Source organism: Bufo gargarizans, chromosome 1 (assembly GCF_014858855.1).
Source record: "Bufo gargarizans isolate SCDJY-AF-19 chromosome 1, ASM1485885v1, whole genome shotgun sequence".
Lineage (NCBI taxonomy): Eukaryota > Metazoa > Chordata > Amphibia > Anura > Bufonidae > Bufo > Bufo gargarizans.
The window spans coordinates 508,856,327-508,878,679 of NC_058080.1; the positions used below are offsets into that span (position 1 = coordinate 508,856,327).

Below are 22,353 nucleotides of genomic sequence, written 5' to 3' on the forward strand. Positions count from 1 at the left end.
TGACATCACTCCCCTCCGACACGCAGCCTCATGTAAATGACATTGCTGCTCTCCAACAAACAGCCCCATGTAAATGACATTGTTCCCCTCCAACACACAGCACTAAGTAAATGACATCCCTGCCCTCAAAACACAGCCCCATGTAAATGACATCCCTGCCCTCCAAGAAACAGCCCTATGTAAATGACATCGCTCTCCTCCAGCACACAGTCCCTTGGAAAGAACATCACTCCCATCCTCCCCCTGTACATGGCACACTGACATTTCCTCAGAGATCTGGGAACAACCGTCCATTAGACTGAGAGACTCCGCCTCTTCCTGTGACATCACACCTCCTAGGAGAAACTCCATTCTAGACAGCACCGTGCTATGAGGTTGTCGGCAAGTTTCAGGAAGCAGGTACCGGTTATTCTCCCTTGTAGGGCTAGTGATCCTGGCTGCCCGGGCGCCGCCATGTTGGGGCAGAGCATAGCCTGCACATACATGACGGCTGCCAGCTGTGACTCCCTGCGGAGTGATCGCCATTACACGTCCTGTTACCTTGTCATCACTCCACAGTGACATCACCTGCCTAGCACTTTAGAATTGATGCTTAGAAATGAATTTTTTAATTAAAGGATGACTCTTTTTCCCCCCCCCCCCAAGCTTCCCATATTCTAGCTGCTGTGAAACTACAACTCCCAGCATGCAAACGTGTTCAGTTGTTTGTCTGACTCTTATAGAAGTGACAGGAGCACTCTGGGAGTTGTAGTTTCAGAACAGCTGGCATGCCGGAGGTTGCTGATCCCTGTTCTAACATTTCTGAAGACCCTTCAGTTGAGATCAGTAGGGTCCCCATGCACAGTGAGTGATGTGACATCTATGAGGCAGAGTTAGGTGGACTCCCAGCAAAGAACCATAAGGGGAGAGGAGAAGGAGTAGTAGTATCTCCGCTTTTTATTATCTGCGCCTGATTTTGGCTTCAAAACCTGCGTAAAAAAGTGTATCGGTCCCCTGGCACTATCCTCAGGATAGTTCATCAATATGAGATCGGCGGGGGTCCAACTCCTGGCATCCCCTCTGATCCGCTGCATGAAGAGGCTGCAGCCTCCTCCTAGGCCATGTGATGTCACGCTCATTGGTTACATGGCCCAGGCGCAGTTCAATGGGGTTGAGCTGTGAAACCAAGCACAGCTGCCATCAAATGGATGGTGCTGCGCCTGGTATGTAGCGAGGAGGGCACAACATGCTCACCGGAACGCCACAGTCTCCTCAAACAGCTGATCACCCATTTCATATTCATAAACTAACCTGAGGATAGTCACCCGTATGATAATTCTGCTTCAAAATGTACGTGCGCGGCATCTCCGTTTTATAGTTTCCTATTGGCCAACATGTAACATCTGGCCACAGCTTTATTTGCTTAAAAAAATAAAGAAAATAATTGTTTTGTAAATGTATAAAAAAAAATTAAAAAAAAATCAAAATCACCCTCTTTCCCCTTAGAAATACTAATGGAAAAAATTTATGATAATGGGCATCGCTACATCCCAAAATGCCCGCGGTATTAAAATATAAACGTATTTTGTGAGAGCGCGGTAACAGAAAAAAATGGACAACTCCCTTTTTTTTTTTTTTTTGCTACACCTACAGAAATAAATAAAAAGTATCAAAAAGTTATAAATACCCCAAAATGGTATCGATAAAAACTATAGATCGCCCAGCAGAAAAAGGGGCCCCCACACAGCTCCATAGATGTAAGCATAAAAAAGTTATGGGAGTCAGAATGCTATTTTATTTTTCCTAAAAAATATATATAAATGTGGTATTGTTGTAAATCGTACTGACCCAGAGAATGAAGAGAACAAGTCAGTTTTGCCTCGTAGGGAACGCCACTAGTGTTGAGCGAACTTGTGTTTTAAGTTCGGCGTCTAAAAGTTTGGGTTCGGGTTATTGAAGAATCGCGTTTATTTAGAATCCATAACGCGATTCTTCGATAACCCAAACTTTAGACGCCGAACTTAAAAAAAAAAAAAAAACTAGTTCGCTCAACACTAAGCGCCACCAAAAACAAATCCAGAACAGAAACATAAAAAAAAGTTATGGCTCCAGGAAGGCAGGGAGTAAAAAATGAAAATGCAAAACCGAACTCCTTGTCAGGAAGGGGTTAAAAAAAAGAAGCTTGGTGTGCTTCTGGGCAGTTACCAGTGTTCTTTCTCTCCAGCATGCCAAGCCTACCGCTAGATGAGCGACAAGTGACCCAGAGAGATCCGGGGACTGGAAAGTTGCGCACACTGCCTGCTTTGGTAAGATCTCTGCACCTTGTACGTTTAGGCTGTAGGACCTTAGAGATGCAGATTTATAACCTAATGAAAACATATATTTGGTATTCTTGTATTACTATATATGAGGACCACCTCTTTTTGAATTAAAGCAGGCATGGTGACAAGCTGATCAACCAGGGTCCAGCTCCCTGACTGTCCTTGCCATACATATTCCATGCAAATGGATGGCCAACAAAGTCATACATGGACATCTGGGAGGGCGAGCAGAATTAGAGAGGGGGTCTCCAGCTCATCTATATTTCCATTTGGCCTTGTACGGCCACAATATTAAAGGATTTTAATATTGATGGGTTATCCTCAGGATAGGCCACCAATATCTGATCGGCGGAGGTCCAATTCCTGACACCCCCAGCGATTATGAGTAGCTCTCAAACTACACAGCTCTGTCAGGGTAGGTTCACATCACGTTTTATGCCTCCGTTTGACATATACGTTACAAAACAAAAAAGGACACAAAAACACACCACGTTCTTGTATCCTGTCGAGTCGATAAAAAATGGCATATACTTTTTTTTTTTTTTTTTTTATATAATGGAACAATATGGTGAATAGATGCCACTGTATGGCATCAGTCTGAGGCATCCGTTTAACGTATACAAAAAAATGTGATATGAACCCAGCCTAAATTGTGCAGTGGTTGGAGCTTGTAACTGCAATGCTGCTTCCATTCACTTCAATGGAGCCTTTCCTATATGAGAGATCCAGCCAGGGTTATAACATTGTAAGCTCCTCCCATTCAAATGAGTGGCCCTTGGCCAGAAATTTCTGTAGCGTACTTCTGACGCCAAGGCCAAAGCAATGTACCTGGTCTTATATTGGTATATTTGCACACAGGTACCCTCTGTACCTGCCTAGGTAATGTAACAATCAGAAAATAATGTTTCTGTGCACATCTTAAAGGCTATGTACACACCTTCGGAGGCAATTTTGTTTATGATTGCATTTGGCTAAAAACATTTTTTCAATTGGCCTTTATTAAAAATATTGAGCCGTTCTGTCACAAAGGGTTAACTGTTTATCTAACTGTGTGACTGGTACTTTCACTTTGCTCTTGTCATCTAATATCCCTCATCTCTAAACTACTGAGAGGTGATAAACACTTATTTAAGCCACATTCTTATCAGTAAGATGAGAAGTGAGCTATAATGAGTGTTTAGGAGGTCAGAGAGCAGAGATAAGGAGCCATCAGCTCCTGGTCTGATGGAGAATCCAGAGGATGCTACTAGAGCATCTCAGCTCTGTGCAGAAAAAAAAACTACGCCATCTTTTCAATAAAGACCAATAAAAAAAAAAAAATTTAAGCTCAAAATGAGTACAATGCAATAATAAAAAATTGCCCCCTGGCTGTACATAGGCTTTAGGGCCTAGTTATCAGAAATGATACATAAGAACACTTGATACCAATAATTGGCCTGTGTAAGTGCCACTGATCACCCAAAACGCTCCTTGACTAGGTGATTTGTGGTTTTTGTGGCAGTTCTCAAGCCAGTATCAGACCCCCACCGATCAGATAGGTCATCAGTTTAAAAGTCCTGGAAAAACCCTTTAAAGAGAACCTGTCATGATCTTGGAGTATAATCAGCAGTATTACATGAGTAGTACTGCAGATAAGGAGATAAGACTGACATTTTTATTTTCCTACTGTCCCCTGTTCACCCGCTGTCAGTACCCAAAGCTGCGTTGAAATACACAGTCCGGACTGCTGTGCCAACATAATGGAGAGGACTGACTGTATTTCAGTGCACCTTGAAAGGGTAACTGTCATGTTTTCATTAAAAAAAAAAACTATTTTAGCATATGTTACTGCTGCAGCAGCAATATGCATAAAGCAATCTTTAGTTTCTTCACTTACCACAGTTTTCCTTGAGTTTTCCCCTTAGTTACGGCTGTTTTGAATCCTACATTATGAGGATCTTCTCAATATGGATCCTCTGCCAGTTCTCTGAGGTCAAAACTGCGTTCCCTCAGGTCACATACACACTTGCTGTAGCCAGCAGCTTCCTGCCAGCCAATGAGATTGGATTACTGAGAGACACGCCTCCTCACTCTGAAGCCTAATGCAGGCATGCAGTGTGAAGGACCGCCCCTCCGTCTTCCTAGCCGGAGACAGATGAGCCATAGTAATGGTCTTTTAAGGGAGCAGTGGAAAGGGACAGAGGACATTAATAAAAGCTGTTATTATAAGGTAATTACAGATCCTTTGGCAATCATTGGCAGACTAACTCAGGTATACATGCCTAGCTCTAATAAACTAGCAAATAAAAAAAAAATGACAGTTACCCTTTAAACCTTGGCAGCGGAGGAGCGAGGAGCAGCAGGGAAATAGTTTCTCATCTGCTGTTAGATATGTTTTAGAAAATTCTGGTATTTACCTTAAATTCTGAAGCCTATTTGCTTAGAACTTTGCATGATACCATCCTTCTGTTGTTCCTTTTGGAAATGTATGCCTAAATGGACAGATGGGCGTTATCATTCCTTTTGTCAGTGTACAGTGTGTCCATACTTGGGCAAACACTGTCCAGCTAGTGCTAGCACCGTCAGACCGTGTATTGGTAAGAATGCACATTTGTCAGTTGATGTATTTCCAGGAGGAATAATAGATGAAAAATGGCACAACGAGTTAGAAGAAAAGGTGCTTCAGCAGTATTTTAGTAATTAGGAGACCCTTGAGGTCTTCTGTGAGGCTCCTTTCACAGTAGGTTTGCAGTGTCTGGACGCTTTATGTCCAGCGTTGGATCAAATCTATCCATAGGCCCCATTCACCTGATGGAAACCGAGAGGGCATTCTTTTGGCTTCCGCCAGAGCAATATATGGTGGTATACTTTTTTATGTTGGTCTGTTCCTTACAGTCATGGGGTATCCATCGGAGGTATATGCAATGTATACCCCTCAGACTGACATGGCAAAACGTGTGAAATCAGCCTAAATAGGCATCACTCTTCATAAAGTGACTGTTTTAATTTTATCAGCCTAATAAATAATTTTATTAAACCCTTTAGCATCCGAGCCGTGTTGCAGCCAGACACTTTATCGTCTATACTCCTCCACCAGAGTCCTGTTCTCCTGCTTCCCTAGAGGAGTTTTTGGAACGGGTAGACTTCATTCTGAAGGACCTAAAGTGGCTGTTAGCGCTGCCTCATGATCTTTTCTGGTGCCAGGTGAGGAAATATTCTATAATTTTGGCTTCATTGCCATGAATATGTTTAGTGTACATCAGTTCTCTGACTTGTCTCTCCAGGTAACATATGACGAGTCACTACAGAAATGTTTGGATTCCTTCCTGAGCTGTGCCCCCCGTAGATATGACCGCCACATCCCTTTCCCACCTGCTGTGCAGCGTGTCCATGAGGAACTCTATCGCCATGTTTTTCTCGCATTCCTGAGGATGGCTACACACAAAGAGTCCAAGGTACCCGTTTTGCAGACTGCGCAGGTGTGAGAATGACAGGACCCAGTGAGCTGTACGGCAAGGGGGAGCCGCTTGAGCAGCGGGGTAGGCCCTCATTGCTCAAGAAGTCTGTTTGATGAACTAATTAATTTTGCTCATCTCTGGTTGAGACCTTTCCTGGGGTCCACACTAAACATAGGCATGATGTGAACAGAGCCTGAATGATCTCTCACTAAGGGCCGGTTCACACAGAGTTTTTTTGGCGCTGATTTTGGAGCGTTTCCGCCCCTCATAATCAACTCCAAAAACACCTCAAAACAGCCTCCCACTCATTTCAATGGTATGTTGAAAATGCAGCTTTATATTGAAGTGAACACCCATTGGTTAAAAAACTGTGTCAAAAACGGCATTAAAAGACATGCCTTTTTCGGGCTGAAAAAAGACATGTATTCTGCGTTGATTTTTTTTTTTAGCGTGTATTTCAAAATTGGTCATGTGAACTGGCTCCAAGTCGTCATGCACATGAACGTTAAAAATGGCCGTTTAAGTAACGAACAACCACCACACAGCCATTTTTAGCATTAATTAAAAGGGTATTCCCATCATGTACAATAGGGGCATATCGCTAGGAAATGCCCCCATTGTCTGATAGGTACGGGTCCCACAACGAGAACGGAGCGGCCCATGCTCCCATTCATTTCTATGGGGCAGACGGAAATAGCCAAGCCAGCGCTCAGCTATTTTCGGCGGCCTCATAGAAATGAAGGGAGGGCGGCTGCGCATGCGCAGTGCGCCCTCTGTTCATTTCCCTGCTCCATTCTTATTGTAGGTCCCAGAGGTTGGACCCGCACCTATCAGACAATGGGGGCATATCATAGCGATATGCCCCCATTGTCTAAGAGTGCAAAACCCCTTTAACGTCTATGGGGTTGATGTTTTTTTAACAGGCCAGTGAATAGCGGCTGTCAAAAAATAGTACATGTCCTATTTTTGTCCGTTTTCACAGCCAGACGGATCCTAATGAAATCGATGGGACCGTTTTTTTAAGACAGGCGTGCACCCATCTAACGACAGTTAAAAATGTTCAATATAGCCTTTTAAGGGTTAAAAAAAATAAAATCACTCATCACATCCACCACCACAATGGGGACATTGGAGGCTACTGTGGGGAACCTCTGGGCCACTATGGGGGAAATCATTACTGCTGCAGGCCACTATGGGGGAAATCATTACTGCTGCAGGCCACTATGGGGGAAATCATTACTGCTGCAGGCCACTATGGGGGAAATCATTACTGCTGCAGGCCACTATGGGGGAAATCATTACTGCTGCAGGCCACTATGGGGGAAATCATTACTGCTGCAGGCCACTATGGGGGAAATCATTACTGCTGCAGGCCACTATGGGGGAAATCATTACTGCTGCAGGCCACTATGGGGGAAATCATTACTGCTGCAGGCCACTATGGGGGAAATCATTACTGCTGCAGGCCACTATGGGGGAAATCATTACTGCTGCAGGCCACTATGGGGGAAATCATTACTGCTGCAGGCCACTATGGGGGAAATCATTACTGCTGCAGGCCACTATGGGGGAAATCATTACTGCTGCAGGCCACTATGGGGGAAATCATTACTGCTGCAGGCCACTATGGGGGAAATCATTACTGCTGCAGGCCACTATGGGGGAAATCATTACTGCTGCAGGCCACTATGGGGGAAATCATTACTGCTGCAGGCCACTATGGGGGAAATCATTACTGCTGCAGGCCACTATGGGGGAAATCATTACTGCTGCAGGCCACTATGGGGGAAATCATTACTGCTGCAGGCCACTATGGGGGAAATCATTACTGCTGCAGGCCACTATGGGGGAAATCATTACTGCTGCAGGCCACTATGGGGGAAATCATTACTGCTGCAGGCCACTATGGGGGAAATCATTACTGCTGCAGGCCACTATGGGGGAAATCATTACTGCTGCAGGCCACTATGGGGGAAATCATTACTGCTGCAGGCCACTATGGGGGAAATCATTACTGCTGCAGGCCACTATGGGGGAAATCATTACTGCTGCAGGCCACTATGGGGGAAATCATTACTGCTGCAGGCCTTTATGGGGGAAATCATTACTGCTGCAGGGCACTATGGGGGAAATCATTACTGCTGCAGGCCACTATGGGGGAAATCATTACTGCTGCAGGCCACTATGGGGGAAATCATTACTGCTGCAGGCCACTATGGGGGAAATCATTACTGCTGCAGGCCTTTATGGGGGAAATCATTACTGCTGCAGGCCTTTATGGGGGAAATCATTACTGCTGCAGGCCACTATGGGGGAAATCATTACTGCTGCAGGCCACTATGGGGGAAATCATTACTGCTGCAGGCCACTATGGGGGAAATCATTACAGCTGCAGGCCACTATGGGGGAAATCATTACAGCTGGGGGCCACTAAGGGAGACATTATTACCGCTGGGGCCACTATGGAGGACAGTATGTATACTGTAGGGGTTGGAATTTTATTGAAAAAACAACAACAATGAAATTCTACCATTTTTAATGGACATGAAAAACGGGTGCAAAACGGCCATTAAAGACGAACAGAAAATGAATGCACAAATGGTTGAAAAATGGCCATGCATAACTGACAGTGTGGCCGTGTTTTTTTGAGCCTTAGGCTCAGATGCGGGCCCATTCAGTTCAATAGGGCCACAAAAAATGCAGACAGCACACCGTGTGCTGTGTACATCTTTATGTCCGTTCTGCTCTCCTGCATAAATATAGAACATGTCCTATTCTTGTCTGTTTTGCGGACAAGAAAATACATTTTTAACGCAGGGAGGAAAGAGAAAATGCAGGATGTACACGGCCGGTTTCCGCGTTTTGTGGATCTGCGGTTTGTAGACCTTAGAACGCATATGGTTGTGTGCATGAGGCCTTAGGCCTCTTTCAGACGGGCGTTGCAGGAAAAGGTGCGAGTGCAGTGCGGGAACATGCGCGATTGCAAAACATTGTTTTGCACGCGCGTGAGAAAAATCGGCATGTTTGGTACCCGAACTTCTTCGCTAAAGTCCTGGCAGCCATGGTAAAGTGTAGTGGGGAGCGGGGGAGCAGCATACTTACCGTCCGTGCGGCTCCCGGGGCGCTCCAGAGTGACGTCAGGGCGCCCCATGCGCATGGATCACGTGATCGCATGGAAACGTCATCCATGCGCATGGGGCGCTCTAACGTCACTCTGGAGCGCCCCGGGAGCCGCACGGACGGTAAGTATACTGCTCCCCACTACTACTATGGCAACCAGGACTTTAATAGCGTCCTGGCTGCCATAGTAACACTGAACGCATTTTGAAGACTGATCCGTCTTCAAATGCTTTCAGTTCACTTGCGTTTTTCCGGATCCGGCGTGTAATTCCGGCAAATAGAGTACACAACGGATCCGGACAACGCAAGTGTGAAAGAGGCCTAACATGGTTATAAGGGAAAATAATAGCATTCTGAATACAGAATCCTTAGTACAATAGCGCTGGAGGGGTTAAAATAAATAAATAAATAATTGAACTCGCCTTAATCCACTTGATCGCGCAGCCCAGCTTCTTCTGTCTTCTTATTTGCTGTGTGCAGGAAAAAGACCTATGGTGACGTCACTCCGGTCATCACATGATCTTTTACCATGGTGATGGATCATGTGATGACTGGAGTGACGTCACCACAGGTCCCTTTTTTTTTTTAACCCCTCCAGCGCTATTGTACTATGCATTCTGTATTCAGAATGCATTTTCCCTTATAACCATGTTATAAGGGAAAATAATAATGATCGGGGTCTCCATCCCGATCGTCTCCTAGCAACTGTGCGTGAAAATCGCACCGCATCTGCACTTGCTTGCGATTTTCACGCAGGCCCCATTCACTTCTATGGGGCATGCGTTGCGTGAAAAACGCACAAAATAGAGCTTCCTGCGATTTTCACGCTGCGGCACCCTCTGCACTTTGATTGACTTTAGGAGTAGTCTGAGCAAGGCGTGATCACATTTTCACGGCCTGTCAGTGCAGATTGTGCGGCAGTTGCAGTCAGAGCTGAGTCTCTAGGTGTAATGACAACGCCCCCGTTGCTCCTAGAGGGTCATTTGCATATATTAAAATGCGGACACATAAGGACAGGGGACCAACACAGATGCCTTCAGCTGCCAAGTGCACATGTAACAGGTCAGCCAGTGTCATAGATACAAACCTGCTGACAGATGTACTTTAAATGAGCACTAAACCATTATAGACCATAAACACAGTAAAACCTCAGTGATTAATTGTTTTTTTTCTCTTCAGGATCATCATATCACACCATCGCTGTTTGGGGAAATTTTGTACAACAATTTCCTTTTTGACATTCCAAAACTCCTGGATATTTGTGTCCTGTTTGGGAAAGGAAACTCTGCTATCTTGCAGAAGATGATTGGTGAGCAGAAATGTCTTCTCTTCTGATCAATGCTGGGTTTGGCACAAGCGATATACATGAGTATCACACAACAACAGCATTGTGTGAATATGGCCGTTCAGTAAACAGTTTTCATGTTTCATTGCCATTCTGACTTCATTTTCATGTAGTTATATTTTACCCTTATATATGAATTCTCTGTTTTATTTTTCTATTTTTGTGATTTATGTAACTACTACATTTTTCCGTATTGACAGGTAATATTTTCCAACAACAGCCCAGCTATTACCAGGATCTGGATGACAGTGTGCCTACATTGCTGCAAGTAAGAAACGCCAACATATTTCTCCTTTGCATTAGTGTTTTAATGTTGGCTCGACGCATGTCGTAGAGTTCAGCAAACCACCACATATGCCACAAGATTAGCCGCATATAGACACAAATGACCGGTTTATCAACTGCATTCCTTAGCGGTTATTCAGGATTTAAATTTATTTTTATTTTTTCTTATGAGCACCCCCACCGGTATGTGACCCAGCAGATGTGCCACTTAGGGACATATAACTGCTGAGACCATTTAATGGCTGCAGCAGTGAATGTGTTTCTGTCCATGCAGGGAAACAAACGAAATCCGATGACGATAGTCTGCAATTCACAGTGTCTGAACAGAGTGGCGAGGAGCTGATAAGTATAGCTATGTTCACAGGTCCCGCTGGGGGTGCTTTAAAAAAAAAAAAAAAAAACATGGACATCCCCTTTAAAGGGTTTGTTCCACAATCAAGTGAATGTCAGTTACACAAAACCTAACATATTTGCAATGTGATCCAGTATTGCTGTTTAGACTTGTTTTGGCTCCCCCTGGTGGTGTTTTGATATCATTGTGTCCATTGCTGGTGAAAATACATGCCTGGCGCCTCAGTCCCTCTGCCCTGAATCTTCTTGTGCATGGACAGTGGAGCTATGCTTGGCATAGTACAGGCCATTCTGCACACTAGAAGCAGCTTCCTCTCATCAGCACTGGAGTGCCTTCAGAAGTTTGTAACAGCAATATCTAGATGCAAGAGGTTTTTTTTTCCCCCAATAATTCAATTTGCAATATTATGTTTTGTGTGATCTGATGTAATATTTTATTATAGGCCACGCTGTTAAGGAATGCAGTTGACAAATTGGTCATTTGGTTATACTTGGATATACTGGCATGCTTGCTAACAGAGACAGAGCTAGAAGATCCTTCTACCATGTGCAATTTATAGTACTGGTGTTATCTTCTGTGCCACAGGGACCTTCGTTATCAGGGTTCAGGTGCTGTCGCTTCAATCTCTATAGCTATACCCCCTGTTTTTTAGTCAGTCTTGGTGTTTTGAATAAAACTCGACAAGAGGCTGACTGTTTTTTGGCCTCCATCTATCACAGTGTTTATTTTAGGTCTAACCATCCATTTTGAACCAAAGCTTAATATGTGCTTTCATCCTAAGGTTTTCAGCTCAGTTATGCAGGTTTGTGGGCTTCAGCAGAAGGATTGTAAAGAACCACTGAAACTGGAAGAACAGAAGCTGACAACACCCTTGGATATGCCAGAGCAGGTAAAGGGGGGGAAAATAAATACATTATATATATATATATATATATATATATATACTTTCACATTTGCGACCTTGTGATAAAAATCTAAATGCCCCATAATGAGAGAGTGGAAGCATAATTTTTCAAATTTTCCCTTGATCATCTTTGAGATGTTTCTACACCTTTAATTAAAGTCCACCTGTGGTAAATTCAGTTGATTGGACAAGATTTGGAAAGACACAGCCCTGTCTATATAAGGTCCCACTGCTGACAATGCATATCAGAGCAAAAACCAAGCCATGAGAGGGAAATAACTGACTGTAGGGCTCAGAGACAGGATTGCCTGGAGGCACAGATATGGAGAAGGGTACAGAAACATTTCTGCTGCACCGAAAGTTCCCAAGAGCACAGGGACCTCCATAATTCTTAAATAGAAGAAGTTTGGAACCAGGACTCTTCCAGCCCACCAAACTAAGTAATTGGGGAAGAAGGTCCTTGGTAAGAGAAGTGACCAAGAGCCCAATGGTCACCCTGGCTGCGTTCCAAAGATCCTGTTTGAAGATGGTAGAAACTTTCAGAAGCTTAACCATCACTGCAGCACTCCACCAATCTGGCCTTTATCTCAGAGTGGCCAGAAAGAAGCCTCTCCTCAGTAAAAGACACATGAAAGCCCACCCGGCGTTTGCAAAAAAGTACACAAAGGATTCTTAGACTGTGTAACAAGATTCTCAGCTCAAACCAAGATTTATCTTTTTGGCCTCAATTCTAAATGTCATGTCTGGGGGAAACCAGGCACTGCTCATTACCTGCCCAATACCATCCCTACAGTGAAGTATAGTGGTGGCCGCATAAGGCTCCGTTCACACGTCCGTAACGTGTTTTGCGGATCTGCAAAAAACGGACAGCTGCAATGTGCGTTCCGCATTTTGCGGACCGCACATTGCCGGCACTAATAGAATATGCCTATTCTTGTCCGCAATTGAATAGGGCATGTTCTATTTTTTTTCAGGAAACGGAAATGCGGACCTGGAAGTGCGGGTCCGCATTTCAGGAGCCGGGCCATGGGTCCGCAATTCCGTTCCACAAAATGCATGGGGCCTTATGCTGTGGGGGTGTTTTTCAGTGACTGAGACAGGGAGACTGGTCAAGGTTGAGCGAAAGCTGAATGGATCAAAGTACAGAGATATTCTTAATGAAAACCTGATCCAGAGTCTGCTCTGGATCTTAGAGGACTGTGTTCCCCTTCCAACAAGACAATAACCCTAGGTACATAGCCAAAACAACACATGAGTGGCTTAGGCTACTTTCACATTAGCGTTTTTTTCCGGTTGCATTATGTCTTCTATAGCCATGACTGATCCATCATGAACACCATTGAAAGTCAATGGGGAACGGATACGTTTTCTCTGACACAATAGACATTGACTTACATTGTGTGTCAGGATGGATCCGTCTTGCTCCGCACCACATCGCTGACAAAAAAACGCTGCTTGCAACGTTATCCTGTCCGCGATGGGAGTGCAACCAAACAGAACGGAATGCATTTTGGTGCATTGCGTTTCGATCAGTTCAGTTTTGTCCCCATTGACAATGAATGGGGACAAAACTGAAGCGTTTTCTTCCACTATTGAGATCCTATGTCGGATCTCAATAGCGGAATTGAAAACGCTAATGTAAAAGTAGCCTAAGGGACAACTCTGTGAATGAGAGGATCTGCAGAAAATCCAGATGTGCAACCCTTGTGGCATCATACCCAAGAAGACTGGAGGCTGTAATCACTGCCAAAGGTGCTTCCACTAAGTACTGAGGAAAGGGTCTGAATACTTATGTCAAAGCAACATTTTAGTTTTTCCTTTTCAATTTTGAACATTCCATTTTCACTTTCTCATTATGGGGTATTGAGTGCAAAATTATTGGGAAAAACTTTTTTCTTTTTATTTAATTTTAACACAAGGCCACAGCTTATCAAAATTTTGAAAAAAGTGAAAGGGTCTGTGGACTTTGTAAATCCACTGTATATTGGTCTCTGAGCACACACGTGACTACTATTACAGCTTCTATACCTTTCCTATTCACAGGAGCTGCGGGATGCAGTAATCTATATTTGTGACACTTCTAGCACAATTTGGGCTTTTCTTGAGATATTTCCAATGGCTTCCAACACTCTCCAGAAACACAACTTTCTCAGCAGGTATTGGAGTATAGGAACTTACATGGGAACTTCACTTCCTTTTAAAGCCACCCTCAGGTTCCAAAATGAAAGCAAAATGCAAAGTTAAAATATCTTGCACAGTTTCTCCGATTCACAGCCCCCTCCTCATTTCTGTAAAATGGCCACCAGCTTCTCAGACCAATGCACTTAAGTATTGTGAGATGCTCCTCCTGCTAATGGATGGATTAGCGGAGAACAGGGGAAGAGCGTCTCAGACAGCCTAAGCAAAGTGTTCCTGGAGTAGTCTGAGAATTGGGTGGCCATATTTATTTGCTATTCTTGTGATTAATCATGGCCCCTGTTACTGCAGAATTCTTACTTTTATAATATGCAAATTAGCCTCTAGGAGCAGGGGAGGCGTTGCTCTTACACCTAGAGGCTCTGTTCTTCCACCTCATTACACACCCTCCAAGTCTTGATTGACAGGGCCATGCAGCGTTTACATCCTTTTGCCGCCCCTGTGCGCTAAGGAAATATCACGCCGTTCAGTATTCGGCGCAGGTGTGATGAGGAAGCTGGCAGGCTGGCGAGCGTCCTCCCCTCACCGCGCCTGCGCCGAATACTGAACAGCGTGAGATTTCCCCAGCGCACAGGGGCGGCAGGAGGATTCGAACGCTGCCTGGCCCTCTCAATCAAGACTTGGAGGGCGTGTAATGAGGTGGGAGAACAGAGCCTCTAGGTGTAGGAGCAACGCCTGCCCTGCTCCTAGAGGCTAATTTGCATATTATAAAAGTAAGAATTCTGTAGTAACGGGGCCATGAATAATCACAAGAATAGCATAGTTAGGTGCAGCTGACATTAGCTAATGTCAGCCAGTTTAATAGTAAAAATTCTAGTGACAGAAACCCTTTAAAGTTTAAAGGGACTCTAAGCAGGTTGGACCATGCAGAGGTGCTGACAGCACTAGGAGCTGGGGAGAGCAGTACAAACATACCTTTTGTGGCAATTTTATTATCAGGAGTAGTGTGAATAGGAACTTTTATTCTTTCAGGCACTGCTCCTGCACACGCACTGTAGGCGGAGCTTCTGTCCTCTGCATTGAACTGCTGCACAGCCCCTCTCTCCAGCTCTGCGTGACAGCTGAAGCATCCAACCAGGAGAAACTACAGCTGTCACTGAGAGGAGGGGTGTGCAACAGCTATATATACATACACACACGCAAATTCCTGCAAGTGCCCTGGATGTGGAGCATCACTGTGTATGTGTATATGTATATATATATATTATCTCCATAGTCACACTACAGTTTAAAGTTTTGTATAGTGTATATCAACGACTAGTGTCCTAAGTACCAGATTTAAGTAAAGAAAAGTCACTGATTCTACCAAGAAAATGAACCAGCATGATGTTGAGGTATAGTGCATGATTGGCATGTATGGAAACATGTTTTCTTGTAACATGAGCTGAAACTGTACTGGATTTTAATTATAATTTCTTGTTCTTTTCAGTTTGAGCTCTTTTTATGAACTATGCTGCACAGAGCTTGAATCTGCAATAATAAAAAGAAAATTTCAAGATAAGAGGTGGGTATCATTTTCTGAAACAATTACAACACAATAGATAGACGATGTGTATTCCAAGCTAGATAGCAAGCACATACGGAGCTTTTACTCACATGTGGAATGGCGCTGGCTGGGGCGTTTTTACTAGCGGTGTGGTAAGTTTTGGGAAACTGCTTTATACCTGGAAGTTCTTTGGAAACAGACTGAGGAGAATGTATTGGGATATGACCTGACGGGATAGCGGACCTGTGGTTGAGATGTAGCCATTATGCAGGCAAACACTGCCTGGCTGTGCAGGCCACAGCTATTTTGTATTAAATTGTTAAAAAATTATTGACAATTGCTTGCTTACGGTTAATGGCCACACAGTTTTGCGGGAACTGCACAGCCAGTGACATTAAAAGGGGAAGTTCCATCTGGGACATGGATGGCATATTATTAGCCTATGGCATCAATGTCAGATACGTGTGGGTACCACCTCGAGACTCGCTTCTGTCACGAGAATGGGACCCCCGAAGTGAAGGGAGAGCAGCCACCCTGCGCTGGCTCGGCTATTTCTAGCAGTCCCATAACGGTGAATGTTGAGATGTCCATGCTTGCATGGCTTGCTCTCCATTCAACACTATGGGGCTTCCAAAATTAGCCAAGCAAATGCTGCTTGTCCATTTTCGGAAGTCGCACAGCAGTGAATGGAGAGCAAGCTGCGCATGCACAATGTGCTCTCCTTCACTTCTGGGGCCCCATTCTGGATATAGGCACGGGTGCCCGAGGTGGGATCCACAGCTATCTAATATTGATGGCATATCCTAATGATATGCCATCAGTGTTCCAGTTGGGAATACCTCTTTAACCACCTCCCGACCGCTGTACGCACCGATGCGTCCGGGAGGTGGTTGTTTAGTTCCTCCTGGACGCATCGGCGCGTCCTCTCGCGAGACGCGAGATTACGTCACAGCCGGCCCGCGCATGCGCATCGCGGGCCGGCATTTCGCAGAAGAGTATTTCGTCAGCAGCCTGCCGGCCACGATCATTGGCTGGCAGGCTGCTGATTTTTAAAAAAACCAATCAGCAGCCATATAACCCCACATATTAGTAAATATGATGGGGTTATATGGCTGCTGTGCTCCTCTGCTCCTTCTTTTGGTCGGTTGGTTCCAGCAGAGGAGCACATCATTACTGTGAGTACCCACCACACCACATTTAGCCCCCAGATCACCCCAATTAACCCTTTGATCACCCCTTTTATCCCCCCCTGTCAATCACTAGTGAAAGGAAAAAAGTGATCAGTGCAAACTGTCACTTTTTTTTTTCACTGTTATTGACCGTTAGGTTTTAGGTATAGTTTAGGTCCCTTGGTTAGGTAGTTAGCGATCAGTTAGCGCCCAGCCCACCGCACCGCAGTCCGTTATTCGCTGATTAGCGTATCGCTAATCAGCATTTGTACTTTTATAGTATCTGAAAGTGATCAAAACTGATCACGGTCAGATCTATAATAGTACTAGTGTCACTTTAGTTCGCCCTCCACCCAAAACGCAGTGTTTGCCCGATCAGGCCTGATCGGTCGCCCACACGTGCGTTTGCCCACGCCCGCCCCACCGCAGTGACAAAAAATTTTTTTTTTTTTGATCACTGCACATTCACTTTACACGCACTGCGGCGATAAAAAAATCAGTTTTGATATTTTTTATCAACCGCAGCAGCCTCCGGTACTTCGCTAGCCTCCCATTTGTAAGACAGGCTTGCTTTTTTTTTCTTGGGTAGTCTCAGGGAATACCCCGAAATTTAGTTGCCCACATGTCTAACAGGGGGTATTCTTCTGAAGAGGCCTACAGGCTTCTGACCCAGTCGGATGAGGAGTGGGAACCCTCATCTGATGAATCCAGCGGGTCAGAATACGAACCTGTAGAAAGCAGTGGCTCTCTGACCCAAAGTTCGGACGAGGAGGCTGAGGTCCCTGATAGCACCAGGCGTACCCGGCCCCGTGTCGCTAGACCGCAGGTTGCGCAGGATCCGCTTCAAGAGCAGCAGAGTGGGGCTGGTGCTGTCGGATTACGTGGTGAGGCATACACCAGCAGCCCAGCCCTTCCTGGACCTAGTACCAGCACTGCCGTACAACCTGGTGAAGTAGCGAGCACCAGAAGGTCAGTTGAAGCTGGTACGGTGGCACGTGCAGTAGTGACCCCGTCGCAGCCACCGCAAAGACGTGCCCGTAGAGCCCCTAGAATCCCAGAGGTGCTGGCAAACCCTGATTGGCAGTCCCCAACTTCAGCCGCACCCGTAGTTTTCCCTTTCACCGCCCAGTCTGGAGTTCGGGTTGAGACAGCTCAGATCGATTCGGCCCTGGGATTTTTTGAGCTGTTCTTGACTGCGGAGCTTTTAGACTTAGTCGTGGCAGAGACAAACAGGTATGCCACACAATTTATCACCGCTAACCCGGAAAGCTTTTATGCCCAGCCTTTCCGGTGGAAACCAGTCCAAGTTTCCGAATTTAAAACTTTTCTGGGCCTCCTCCTCAACATGGGCCTGACAAAAAAGCATGAATTGAGGTCATATTGGTCCACGAACCCGATTCATCACATGCCCATGTTCTCTGCTGCTATGTCCAGGACACGATTTGAGGTCATCCTGCGTTTCCTGCACTTTAGCGACAACACCGCCTCCCGTCCCAGGGGCCACCCTGCTTTTGACCGGCTCCACAAAATTCGGCCCCTCATAGACCATTTCAACCAGAAATTTGCAGATTTGTATACCCCTGAGCAAAACATCTGCATAGACGAGTCCCTAATACATTTTATCGGGCGCCTTGGCTTCAAACAATACATCCCAAGCAAGCGCGCCCGGTATGGGGTCAAATTGTATAAGCTCTGTGAAAGGGCCACAGGCTATACCCACAAATTTCGGGTCTATGAGGGAAAAGATCAGACCCTGGAGCCGGTCGGTTGCCCTGACTACCTGGGGAGCAGTGGGAAGACAGTTTGGGACTTGGTGTCACCCTTATTCGGCAAGGGGTACCATCTTTATGTGGACAATTTCTACACAAGTGTGGCCCTCTTTAGGCATTTGTTTATAGAACGGATTGGCGCCTGTGGTACCGCGCGAACTAGTCGCGCGGGCTTCCCCCAACGGCTCGTTAGCACCCGTCTTGCAAGGGGGCAGAGGGCCGCACTGTGTAACGAAGAACTGCTCGCGGTGAAATGGAGAGACAAGCGTGACGTTTACATGCTCTCCTCCATTCACGCAGACACGACAGTACAAATTGAGCGAGCAACCCGTGTCATTGAAAAGCCCCTCTCAGTCCACGACTATAACCTCCACGTGGGAGGGGTCGACTTCAATGACCAGATGTTGGCTCCGTATTTAGTTTCCCGACGCACCAGACGCTGGTATAAGAAGGTGTCTGTATATTTAATTCAATTGGCTCTGTACAATAGTTTTGTTCTCTACAGTAAGGCTGGGAGAACTGGATCCTTCCTCAAATTTCAGGAAGAGATCATCGCGAACCTCCTGTATCCAGGAGGTTCCGTGGCCCCATCCACCAGTGTAGTTAGCCGTCTACACGAGCGACACTTCCCCAGTGTCGTTGCTGGTACCTCAAACCGACCGCCACCCCGAAAAAAATGTCGTGTCTGTAGCAGGAGTGGAATAAGGCGTGACACCCGCTATTTCTGTCCTGACTGTCCCGACCACCCTGCCCTATGCTTAGGGGAGTGTTTCCGAAAGTACCACACACAGGTACACCTAGCATAGGGATCACATCTCACCAGGATAGACACACAGGGCTATTAGGGCCCATTCACTCACAGCTGCTGCAAACGTCTCCTTTCACATGGGACAAAGTGCATAACGCACTTCGCCACATCTTTGGGCGATTTGCGCTTTGCACATTGACCCATGGGGAAGGAGAGGTTTGTTCTATAAAGGAAAAAAAAAAAAAAAACAGGTAAGCAAACAGGTTAATGTTTAGTTCCAAAAGTTAAAGTTACATGTTCTGTTCCAAAGTTAATAAAATTATTGCGTTGTGGCCTGGTTTTTTTTTTTTTTTTTTTTTTTGTCTTTTTACCTTCCAGGTGGACCAACCGATCTACTAGCTGCAGCACCGATGTGCATTCTGACAGAAGCATTGCGCTGCTGTCAGATTACACGCAAGTCGGTGTATGCGGCGCTGCAAGACGGGATTTTCTCCTCTGCAGTGACAGATACGTTTGCCGAGGCATACGAGCTGAGGAGGAGGCGGCGTTCCTATGCTTTGGCAAGCACTTTGTGTATATATATATATATATATATATATATATATATATATATATATATATATATATATATAAAAAAAATCCCGGCAATGATTTATTCATCCACATCGATTGATGCGAATGGAGAAATCTGGTTTGCCAGGGCATACGAGCTAAGTGGGTATGGATGTAGGGCGGAGCTCCTATGTCCTGGCAGACGCCTTTCCCCTCCATTTTTTTTTTTTTGGCAGAGATTTTTTCATCCACATTGATCGATGCGAATGAAGAAATCTGTGCCGTTCATTTTTTTCTTTCAGCCCAGAGGCTGAACGGGAAAAAAAATCTCATTACCTGTATGCTCAATATAAGGAGAATAGCAGAAACTCCTAATGCTGGCCATACATGTAATGATTGCGGAGACCCTCAAATGCCAGGGCAGTACAAACACCCCACAACTGACCCCATTTTGGAAAGAAGACATCCCAAGGTATTTGCTGAGGGGCATATTGAGTCCATGAAAGATTGAAATTTTTGTCCTAAGTTAGCGGAAAGTGAGACTTTGTGAGAAAAAACAAAAAAAAAAACAATTTCCGCTAACTTATGCGAAAAAAAAAAAAATTCTATGAACTTGCCAGGCCCCTCATTGGATACCTTGGGGTGTCTTCTTTCCAAAGTGGGGTCACATGTGGGGTATTTATACTGCCCTGGCTTTTTAGGGGCCCTAAAGCGTGAGAAGAAGTCTGGGATCCAAATGTCTAAAAATGCCCTCCTAAAAGGAATTTGGGCCCCTTTGCGCATCTAGGCTGCAAAAAAGTGTGACACATCTGGTATCGCCGTACTCAGAAGAAGTTGGGGAATGTGTTTTGGGGTGTCATTTTACATATACCCATGCTGGGTGAGAAAAATATCTTGGTCAAATGCCAACTTTGTATAAAAAAATGGGAAAAGTTGTCGTTTGCCAAGATATTTCTCTCACCCAGCATGGGTATATGTAAAATGGCACCCCAAAACACATTCCCCAACTTCTCCTGAGTACGGCGATACCAGATGTGTCACACTTTTTTGCTGCCAAGGTGGGCAAAGGGGCGCATATTCCAAAGTGCACCTTTCGTATTTCACCGGTCATTTTTTACAGATTTTGATTGCAAAGTACTTCTCACACATATGGGCCCCTAAATTGCCAGGGCAGTATAACTACTCCACAAGTGACCCCATTTTGGAAAGAAGACACCCCAAGGTATTCCGTGAGGGGCATGGCGAGTTCCTAGAATTTTTTATTTTTTGTCGCAAGTTAGTGGAATATGAGACTTTGTAAGGAAAAAAGAGAAAAAAAAAAAAATCATCATTTTCCTCTAACTTGTGACAAAAAAAAAAAAAATTCTAGGAACTCGCAGTGCCCCTCACGGAATACCTTAGGGTGTCTTCTTTCCAAAATGGGGTCACTTGTGGCGTAGTTATACTGCCCTGGCAATTTAGGGGCCCAAATGTGTGAGAAGTACCTTGCAATCAAAATGTGTAAAAAATGCCCTGCAAAATCCGAAAGGTGCACTTTGGAATATGTGCCTCTTTGCCCACCTTGGCAGCAAAAAAGTGTGACACATCTGGTATCGCCGTACTCAGGAGAAGTTGGGGAATGTGTTTTGGGGTGTCATTTTACATATACCCATGCTGGGTGAGAAAAATATCTTGGTCAAATGCCAACTTTGTATAAAAAAATGGGAAAAGTTGTCTTTTGCCAAGATATTTCTCTCACCCAGCATGGGTATATGTAAAATGACACCCCAAAACACATTCCCCAACTTCTCCTGAGTACGGCGATACCACATGTGTGACACTTTTTTGCTGCCAAGGTGGGCAAAGGGGCGCATATTCCAAAGTGCACCTTTCGGATTTCACCGGTCATTTCTTACACATTTTGATTGCAAAGTTCTTCTCACACATTTGGGCCCCTAAATTGCCAGGGCAGTATAACTACCCCACAAGTGACCCCATTTTGGAAAGAAGACACCCCAAGGTATTCTGTGAGGGGCATGGTGAGTTCCTAGAATTTTTTATTTTTTGTCGCAAGTTAGTGGAATATGAGACTTTGTAAGAAAAAAAATCATCATCATTTTCCGCTAACTTGTGACAAAAAATAAAAAGTTCTATGAACTCACTATGCCCATCAGCGAATACCTTAGGGTGTCTACTTTCCGAAATGGGGTCATTTGTGGGGTAGTTATACTGTTTGGGCATTGTAGAACCTCAGGAAACATGACAGGTGCTCAGAAAATCAGAGCCGTTTCAAAAAGCGGAAATTCACATTTTTGTACCATAGTTTGTAAATGCTATAACTTTTACCCAAACCATTTTTTTTTGCCCAAACATTTTTTTTTTATCAAAGACATGTAGAACTATAAATTTAGCGAAAAATTTATATATGGATGTCGTTTTTTTTGCAAAATTTCACAGCTGAAAGTGAAAAATGTCATTTTTTTGCAAAAAAATCGTTATATTTTGATTAATAACAAAAAAAGTAAAAATGTCAGCAGCAATAAAATACCACCAAATGAAAGCTCCATTAGTGAGAAGAAAAGGAGGTAAAATTCATTTGGGTGGTAAGTTGCATGACCGAGCGATAAACGGTGAAAGGAGTGTAGTGCCGAAGTGTAAAAAGTGGCCTGGTCATGAAGGGGGTTTCAGCTAGCGGGGCTGAAGTGGTTAAG

At 44.8% G+C, this 22,353-nt stretch overlaps 1 protein-coding gene across 1 annotated transcript in view; it reads left to right on the forward strand.

The window, feature by feature from the left end:
- Positions 1–308: 308 nt before the first annotated feature.
- The window catches only part of ASCC2 (activating signal cointegrator 1 complex subunit 2), a 31,086-nt gene continuing 9,041 nt past the window's right edge, over positions 309–22,353 (forward strand). Inside the window, exons 1-9 of the mRNA XM_044288521.1 lie at positions 309–399; positions 2,204–2,285; positions 5,325–5,483; positions 5,564–5,734; positions 10,037–10,166; positions 10,403–10,470; positions 11,621–11,728; positions 13,787–13,899; positions 15,369–15,443. Of these exons, the coding sequence (XP_044144456.1) occupies positions 2,205–2,285; positions 5,325–5,483; positions 5,564–5,734; positions 10,037–10,166; positions 10,403–10,470; positions 11,621–11,728; positions 13,787–13,899; positions 15,369–15,443 (905 nt within the window). The 5' untranslated portion in view covers positions 309–399; position 2,204. The remainder of the gene's footprint in view (positions 400–2,203; positions 2,286–5,324; positions 5,484–5,563; positions 5,735–10,036; positions 10,167–10,402; positions 10,471–11,620; positions 11,729–13,786; positions 13,900–15,368; positions 15,444–22,353) is intronic.